At 36.5% G+C, this 9,411-nt stretch overlaps 1 protein-coding gene and 1 long non-coding RNA gene across 3 annotated transcripts in view; one reads left to right on the top strand and one right to left on the bottom strand.

Moving 5' to 3' along the window:
* Nucleotides 1-9,411, bottom strand: part of LOC112149225 (neprilysin) — a 42,688-nt gene that overhangs the window by 12,585 nt on the left and 20,692 nt on the right. For both annotated transcript variants that reach the window (XM_024276798.2, XM_036214764.1), the window contains 5 exons: nt 3,533-3,613; nt 1,907-2,002; nt 1,699-1,817; nt 1,533-1,601; nt 980-1,114 (listed from right to left, as the gene is read on the bottom strand). In XM_024276798.2, the coding sequence (XP_024132566.1) occupies nt 980-1,114; nt 1,533-1,601; nt 1,699-1,817; nt 1,907-2,002; nt 3,533-3,613 (500 nt within the window). The remainder of the gene's footprint in view (nt 1-979; nt 1,115-1,532; nt 1,602-1,698; nt 1,818-1,906; nt 2,003-3,532; nt 3,614-9,411) is intronic.
* The window catches only part of LOC118599504, a 1,688-nt gene continuing 1,093 nt past the window's right edge, over nt 8,817-9,411 (top strand). The window contains exon 1 of the long non-coding RNA XR_004948886.1: nt 8,817-9,393. This is a non-coding gene — a long non-coding RNA (uncharacterized LOC118599504). The remainder of the gene's footprint in view (nt 9,394-9,411) is intronic.

The following is a 9,411-nucleotide window of genomic DNA, read 5'->3' on the forward strand; positions in this document are numbered from 1 at the left end:
TCAATTTACGATCTATAGAAAGGCTGCTTCTTTTATAGTTATTTATATTGTCTGCATTTAAGCAGAATCAAGAGGATTATTAGAACACCCATTTTTACAGTTTTTTTGACCATGTGTTTGGCTTTAAAACTCCTATATTGTGTAAAATCCTGCACTGTTTGGATTTGTGTGACTTTTAGTTATATTTCAACTTTAAGACCTGTCCAAGCCATTCACCTTTCTAGGAACTTGTATTCCTTACGCTCTACTGGGAACAATTATTTTAAGCAAGGGATGTGGCAACACTTGAGTGTTTGTGAAAATATTTGCAACTCAAGGTCCACAAAACTGCAGCCAACACAAGGTTTGAATGATAAAATGAATGTGCTCAGTGCTTGAACCTTCGCACAGATGAGGGTCGTCGCATTTGTCAATGGTTTTATTCCAGCAGATCAAAACTTTCTGGGCAGTAGCACAGCTTGAGTGTTCAAATTTGTTCCATTGGTCCCACTTGTAAAGATGTGGATAAAAGCCATGATTACTGAGGTTTGTGGGACATCTGTTCTGTTGTTCCCCAACTCCGCTTGCTCTTTAAGTACCTCTGGCCTGCAATGCTTTCCTCGTTTCTTTTCGTCAAAAACACCCAATTTTAAAGACATTTTTTGGTATCTGCAGACATGATTAGATGAATCGAGTGTTATACAAGGGAAAAGTAAAACATGCAGGGTAGGGGTACCTAAAGACTACATGGATAGGAAACACTGCAGACAGAAGTTTACCACAGATCTGGGAACATCTATGGCTTACTCACAAAACCTGGAAATGTTTATGTGAGCCAGATGTGACACACAGGTGAGGAACAAGGGTTGTTTATGCAACTCTTAGTCAACATCCAGTTTCCTTGGTAAATGTAAGCCACATTTGTGCTAAAAGTAAATAAACAAGGAGAAGAATTCTACTTAAACATTAGAATATTTTTATAATAAAGAGAAAAACTTACATTAGCAATGTCTCTCTCCAGGTCCATAACTCGTGTCACTTCCTCTCTGATGTGGGTTTCATTGACCTCCAGTCCGCGGTCAGAGCGTATCAGCTTAGCTAGGTCAATCATGAACTGCTCGTAGGCCCGACATGCCTGTAAAAAACAACATGCTGGTGATGTCTGAATAAACAAATCAACAGGTGACCAATGATTTCTTCACATTTGCAAACCAGCTTGGAGATGATGCTCATTTTTCAAGAAAAATTAAAGCAGAGCAAGACAGATGCAGACACAATACATCTGGCCAAGACTGGGAGCAATGCAAATTTGATTTCCCTCATTGGTTTTAATTACCAATTAAAGCTTCAGAACATGTTTTTATTCATATTGTGCACATTTGCTCACATTGGAAGTGTCAAATAGCTAAATTTGTAGTTGTTTGTGTCTGTTGCTATTTTCGATTAGAATTTTGCTTTGGGAACAAACACTAGCAGCATATGAAAGCAAGTTCAAGAAGGCCAGAACATATTTTAACTGTGGGTCCGTTACAAGTGTAGTGTTTTCCACAAACCTCTGCATAGGGTCCATTACATGCATAGTAATCTCTGGACAACAGACCAAGACTCGTCTGCTGGTCAAACTGTCCAAAAGAAAAGGTTGCAAGAACACAGTGGTAAGTGTCCAATTTCATAAGCACAAGAAGAGACAATAGTTTCTACTCCGTAGTCCAAACATACATGAATAATGTGAGAGTTTGAGTCTCTGTCATCTGTGCCAACAAAAAAGTTGACCAGGAGTTGAGTCCCATATTTCTCATTTAACCTGGCAATGACGTCTTCTAACCTCCACGTTGTCCCTGATGAAATGTGAAAAATAAATGATAAAATATAGGTTTCGTGGCTTCTTATTGGTGCATATAGATGTGACATGAATTAGTGAACGTACCGTAGTTTTCCTCCCAGCCGTCCACTGCTATGGGCCAGTCAAACATATCTGGCAGCATATCGAGCAGAGGGGCCCCTCCTCTTTGCTCTATTAAACCTGAATAAAATAAAAATAAAGCTTCAAAACAAACACTTTTACACTACTTAAAATATTCTGTTCTAAAATAAAATCATAATTTAGAATACATAAATTCAACAAATATAAAACTGACCATTTATTTTTATTAAATTAAATTCAATAAATATATTTTTTATTTTGGCCTCAACTCAATTTCACTTCAAATGCTTTGCAGTTGAGAACTCCTATTTTTTTTTGCAAAAGTAAGCTTTAAATGATAGACGAACCGTAGTATAACAAGTGATTTTAGACATTTTCCCAGTTGTGACAGCGCATTTGGCAGGTGACAAAACGCTTGCAGAAGAAATCCTCGCACTGAGGATTTACTCTACAAGTCCTCTTCAGAGACCGTACAGGGATCCATCTGTCAGAAGTGTCATCTCTGAAACCTCTTTGATCAAAGTCAAATGCAAACAAACACCAGACAGCAGTTACTGGCTCTTTCAAACCAAAATATAGGCTTTGGTCCACATTGTAACTTGTCTCAAGCAATAGATTCTTGCACATTTATGCATGTAATGCATACTTCTTCATTAGCCATTACTCAATGCTCTCATGTCACACTTAAATTTGAACATATGTGAAATTTACCAAGTAACTCAAAACTAAGACTGTTAGGATCAGATGTTATGCATTTGACTATGACTAGACCAACATTTTTTGTGTTGTGGATAGAAAACAAATCCTACTCTTTCATGAAAGTGGAAATTCTGATAACCTCTGTACTATGAAGAGCAACAATGGATCCATTGAGTAACTGAAGAGTTCATGTGTACCAATTACTCCACTACCACAGGAGAACAGATTTTGTGAAGCCCGATCAACCCAACAGCTACTGTTTGTCTGTACAGACTAATAAGAGCTGAAGGGAAGAAAAAAAAAATGGTGTTATTGTTGCTTCCCTTAGTACACATACTTTGTACAACACCAGTCTAAGCCCTATGGAGTTGCATGACGGATGGGAAAGTACACATATTCTCTAGCTGTCTCCAACTGTACGTCTTATTCTTGAGTAAACTGATACCCTTTTTTATGCATTTCATTTAGGGTTCTAGTGTATTTACATTTGATTTATGACCATTTTGTTTTTCTCCTTACTTCTTAGCTGTGCTCTGGAGAAAAGCTAATGTTTTTCATTCCAGCCAACACTGTAGTGATGGCAGAATTGAGGTTCAGTTTATTGCTGCTTACAGAGAAATATTACTATTTGCAAAATAAACATCTGACCCCGATATGTTCTGTAAAGAGAAAAAAATAATCTTGCATATGTAATTCTATTAAGAAGTAAAATTATTATTTAAAAAAATCTTATAAATCCTCAGCAATAATAAAAATAAAATACCTTAAAGACATTTTATTTCTTAAATACTAGTTATGAACCATTTTTAAAAACATTATGATTATGATAAAACTAAATTTTTGATTTTTAAGCTCTGACTAGTAACACACTGCAGTGAAATTTGGATTTTTAAAGAAACCACATCAAAAATCCTTCGAGTGCTGACTCACTCTCATTGGTACAGGACTTGTACAGGGTTTTAGCCTTGGTGAGAGCAGCTGCTTCTCCATCCACCGTTTTTTCAAGGACACCTGGAAAAAAAAGCACAGAGGGAGAAAATTTTAAATGGAAAAAAAGAAAAAAAAAACTATTTACATGATGTGATGTAAGAAAGGAGAGACTTATTACATCTCAAGTAGAACATGGAGTTCCTTTTAGTCATCAGTCCAAAATTCAATATAAAATACTTGACAACATCTGGCTTGATTTGCATTAAACATTTCAAATCAAATGCGTTTAAAATGAATGTGTCCGACATGCTTCGGGTCAATCATACAACTGGGAATAGGAAGCTTCTGTTTAAGCCATGGGAGGTGATATTTAAATTATCTTCAGTCATTTATGAATGCTTTTATCAACAACTAACAAGCAAAAACTGAGTCAGTCAACACATTTCCAGCTAAGCGCTAAAAGAAAAACACCTCTGCCTCAAGAAATGTCAAGGGGGTAGTTCAGCTTTTCACAACTTCCATTCCCAAAAGTGAGCACAAATTGCTCTGACTAGGTTAAAAGGACACATGAGAGAATACAGCCGAAAGCTCACAGCATAAAAAAAAAAGAATACGGAAAAGTAACCAATGTCTAATAAACAACTCAAAAAATGACTTGGGTTACATTTTAAACATTGCTGAAGTCACACTGAAAATACATCAGAAGTCTGGATCCTTGGAAGAAAAATAAAAGAAATGTCTTAGGCTGTTGCTGCTCAGCCATTCATTCAGTGCGTACTCACTAATCCTAAAGGGTTCAGATTTTCTGCTTCTGAGGTGCACTGAAGGACCAGGTTTAAAAAATGTGGAAGTTATACAACTCTGCCTTTAAGCCTGATGGCTGAAAGGATTAAAAATAAAATAACATTTTTTTTAGTTTGACATGATACTAAACTGAGGGGGTGTGTAATCATTTAGACACAATCATAGCTGGTAAATGAGGATTTTAGATGCCCTTGTTTGCAGTGTTTGAAGGAACTACAGACCAATAACTCAAAATGATAACTAAAAGCTGCGAGACCATGAAGCAGTAATAGACGGTCAACAAATAAATATCAAAAAGACTCAACCTTGCTTTCCCCACTTTTTATTTTCATTTCTTTTATTATTTTTTCTTAAAATTACGGAGTCAAATTTCCTCTCAGGCGATACAAACTTAAAACTGTAATCTGATTTTTCTTTTCTTCTCTAATATTTTAACCCAGTCTTGCATTTCACAGAGACAACAGATGTCTGTCCTGTTGTAGACCAAGTGTAGTAATGCCCTAATTAGGTAGTTTCTTCAAGGCCTTACTGAGAAACATTGGCCTTGAGTTATTTCTTTTTAAGTACACTATGATTTTATTTTTATGGATTGAAGAGACTAAAGCTGTCCTCCAGTTGTCTCTTCAAGGTGCCTTAATTTAACCAAAACCTAACAATGTTATAGGTAAACATTAAAACATCCCTTCTCTGAATGCATAATTACTTTATGATACAAAGATGACTTTATATTTTGCAATTCTCAGATAATAGAATTGTAAATTGAGGGAATATTTATGAAAAAAATACTTAAGTTGGATATCAAGTTAGTCTCCTGGTAAACTTTGAAAAAGAAGCAGTTTTAACAGGAAAACCAAGATGTATATTCAAAGTTGTTAAATATTGATGATCATTTCTAAACAGTAGTTTTTTTTTACCTTCTAGTCAATAGACTGTGTAATATTCAGAGGGGAAAACTACAAAGCTTTGGAACATATCTTTAACTTTACTTGAGTAAAAGCAGCAGATACTTTGAGCCTTGGAGCACACATATTTACTGAGGTGACATTAAAGGGCCCTTTGAATGCAAAAGTCGACACCATTGCTTCCCATTACTCCCCGTGTTCATCGCCTCTTCAGCACCTGTTGTGAGCATATGGACTCTTGTTAGCTCTGCCTTAGGCCAGATTTGGTTTTCCAGCAGACAGCTCATCAAAATGAGTGATAAGGATTGGGGAGTAAAACTTGTTGAGCTGAGAGGGAAGACAGTTTGAGCAGTAAGTTTTTCTGTGCTGCCTTTAGGTACGAGATACAAATCGTAGCGATCAGCATATCTTTGAGGTTCTGTCAATTTTCAGCAGCACCAAAACAAACAAATGAGTTCTAATAAATCCTCCCACTGTCGCGTTCCACTTCAGCAAACAGAGACATCAGAGTCTGCAAAGATGTGCAGCATTAAAATCAGTAGTGCTGTGAGAACAGGATCACCACATCAGAGGTGGTTGTATCTTTAAAGCAAACCTGAAAATTGCTTCTATTGTCAGCTGAAGTTTACATCTTCATTAAGTCACTTCAGTCAGCTGTTGGCTCTTATGATTTACCATCTGGTCCCTTACAAAGTGTTTTATGTCAAGAAAGTAATAAATAAAACATTGTAAAGCTCATTAAGAAACAAAACAAGTTTAAACAATAAATGTCACAAAGAACAAGGCCGATTATCAATTCTTATTCCTGACCCTCATACCTTTTTCCTCCCAACCTGTGGGTTCATTAGTCTGTTGCCTTTTCTACAGCTAGGACTTTTATGTAGAACTTTAATCATTAACGCTGTGAATACTTTATTAGGGCCAAGTCATGAATAATACATCACAGAAATCTCTCAAGTAACTACTTTGTAATAAATATGCAAAATGTATGTCAATGGCAAACCCAATCAGTGTGGCTTCTGTTTGTAAGAGCAGAAAGCAGCAGCAGCATTGGACATGTGAGAGATGAATGCCATTAGGAACTCATGTACATTTGCATAAGTCATTTCATTTCTGTATGTAATACGCATTAATCATTCTTACGTAAAACCTCATACAATAAAGACATAAATTGAAAAGCTTGCCATTTGTAGTCTGTTTTAAAAATTCATTAAGCATTGCCAACTTTGTTTTCTCAGACCGTTTTCCCAGAATGCAGTGTATTGGGCTGATGAAGTTTAGGTTGCACAATGCTGCACTGTGGTGCAGAACGATGTTTATGCCACTTTCAGATAAGTCTTAAATATGATTTAGGTTGAGGAAAGTCTCTTAGAAAATAAAATTGTAGCCAGCAAAACCAAACATTAAACATTGGTGGTTCATCAGTGCCATGTGTTCCTCAGGTCAATCAAATGTATAGGCCTAATAATCTCTACCAATTTTCTGATTCATTCTCTGATTTTTAGATTCACAAGCTTGGTTTAAATTTGAGTATTGATTCGTTTGGCCTGAGGATAATGATCAATTGCGCCACTAAATGACCTGTTGTGCAACACACTGAACACATGGAGAAGTTTTCACAGGAGTTCATAAAGAATATTCGTACTAGCATGTTGAAGACAGAAAAGAAATCCGTAGACTACATTGTACTACTAGACTACTACAAGCTCATTTTAACATAGCTGAACAAATACAGATTCCATAGGTCTCCAGCCAACCTTCATTAATATAGCCACAAAGAGGTAAATAAAAAATAGATCCAAATTTAACACATTGATATAATAGTGGAAAAGAAAAACAACAGTGAAATCTTCAAAAACTTCAGACAAAGTAAACTCCAAGGTCAGGGTACAGAGGGCCCACACCATCTGTCACTGTCTGAGCCAATGTGAGCTTTATGGAGGGCAACCATGGAGAACACCATTGCGTAATAAATTCATAAAATATTTGCCAAAAGCATTTTAATAAGCCAGAAAAAAATATCCTTTGTATAGATAAGCTAAAACTAACGTTCTTGTGAGGCAAATCCGCTTAGTTATAAGCAGACCGAGACCAGAAATCTGTCCAGACTGTGAAGCGTTGAAGATTCAGTGTCATGGTCAGAGGTGATCTGTATCAAGAATAAGGTAATCTTGAATGGTTGGAGGGTAAGATATATTATTTTTTGCTGAGTGTGCTGTGTTAGGTCAAAATGCTTGATGTCAGAAGCTGCCATGCTTCCAGCAACAAGATAATGACCTAAATATACCATAGAATAACTTAACAGGTCCAACATTTCTGAAGTGGTCCTTTTACAAGCACTAATCTAAATTCTTTGGAACACCTGAAGAAAGAGTTGAAAAATGATGGCCTCTGACAATTGAAGAAGTTTTGTCACGAGTAGATGAAAGATTCCCACTTTCAGGTGCAAAAAAGATAACTGAAGACCACCATCTTTCTTCTCCAGACTCTTCATTAGTTTGTCTTTTGAAATGTCAGATGGACACGATTGTAGGCAAAATGTGAGATTTTCAGTAATAGGTCGTTCAACAGATCTTTATGAAGTTAAATTAGTTTTACATTATTTCAGTGACCATTGAGAGTTTTTTTATTAAATAAAGAGAAGATGTACACTCACCAAAAAGTAATCTTCATAGATCCCATAACAAAGTGGGAAGTTGAGAAAAGCAAAGAGCTGCTTTGGCATAGACCCTTATTAGGTTCAAGTTTGAAATGTGCATGCAAGGATAGTAACTGAAGTGAAGAAATCTAAAGGGATTAGAGCATGACAGGGAACTTGTACCCATTGCTTTCACATTACATGCCGTCTGACCACTGTTGCGTCTTTAAGCGTCTGTTAAGTCTAGATAAAAACTAGGTCAAAACAGTCAAATTTGGTTGTTAAGGGAGGAAGGAGAGAGACTGAACAAAAATAGAGTGAGAAAATGGTTCCTACCAAGTGGCAGATGTGTTAATTAGCAAGTCTGCAATGTGCTAAATTCTAAAAATCCATCTTTTCCATCAATTTGTCAAAGTAAACAGACTAAATCTCCTAAACACATTCAGTAGTGTGTTTGTTTGATGAAGCCAAAAGGACTCAAGATGTGAATCACAGCTTTGATATTCTTCTGTCAATAGAGTTCACTAAATGGCTTTTCTTTTAAAACATTTAACATTCGCTGCGTTTCCATTAACTATCAAACTGGCAATTCGGATTTGTGATACTAAATTTGCTAGATGGAAACATCACAATTTAAAAAAATAATTTATTGAAAACAGGTTTTTGCACTTGGAGGAGGTAGATTTTGAGGTGCATCAAAATTAACACATTGTACAAAACTGCAACGAAAACACTTTTTTCAAATTAAATGTGCTTCTTGGTAGGAACCGGCTGCTCTGGGCCATGCACAGCGGGCGCCACAAGAGGTCCCACAGCATCACACAGCTCATTAAAAGCTGAGCGTATCATGCAGAATTGTTGGATCCACAGTTCCTCTGCAATACTACCAATTTTCCAAAATCGCTTCATCTGTAGCCACTCCCACATGTAGGGGAGTGGCTACAGGCTTCTCACATCCGTCAGTGTCGCATTCATTGCCATATATAGAGAATGTCAATTGTCTAGCTGTGAGCCAGGCGCCCCGCACTGCTGTGACGACATCCAAATGCTCCCTTGTTGTTCTTTAATAGAATCAACTTAAAACAATGTTGGTTCTCATCCATCGCCATGGTTTTGAACAACTTACTGCCCGAGTGGGTTTGTGTTTATTAGCATAATTATGATTAAATGGAACCTGTGCAATTGCTTTTTTTTTTTTAAACATTTCTAGAAATTTGATAACGTTTTGGGCAAATGTGTACTAAAACAGGTAGTGATGATCAAAGTTATTTTAAGAAAAGAGAAGATGTGCTCACTTGCTATTTTAGGGGCCTATATTAGTTTACTGTTGGGACCCAAGAACAGGATTGGTGCAAACAGACAATGTAAAGTCCAAATTACCTCTCATTCTTCATTGGTCATCTTGAATATTGGCCACTTGGGGTGTAACGACTTCATTCGATATTTGTGATTGATGTCTAGATTCACCTTCAATTTAGGTTCATTTTGAACAACCCAATCCAAGTCAGTGACCCAAGGTCAATCCAAGACATCTT

Source organism: Oryzias melastigma, linkage group LG13 (genome assembly GCF_002922805.2).
Source record: "Oryzias melastigma strain HK-1 linkage group LG13, ASM292280v2, whole genome shotgun sequence".
NCBI lineage: Eukaryota > Metazoa > Chordata > Actinopteri > Beloniformes > Adrianichthyidae > Oryzias > Oryzias melastigma.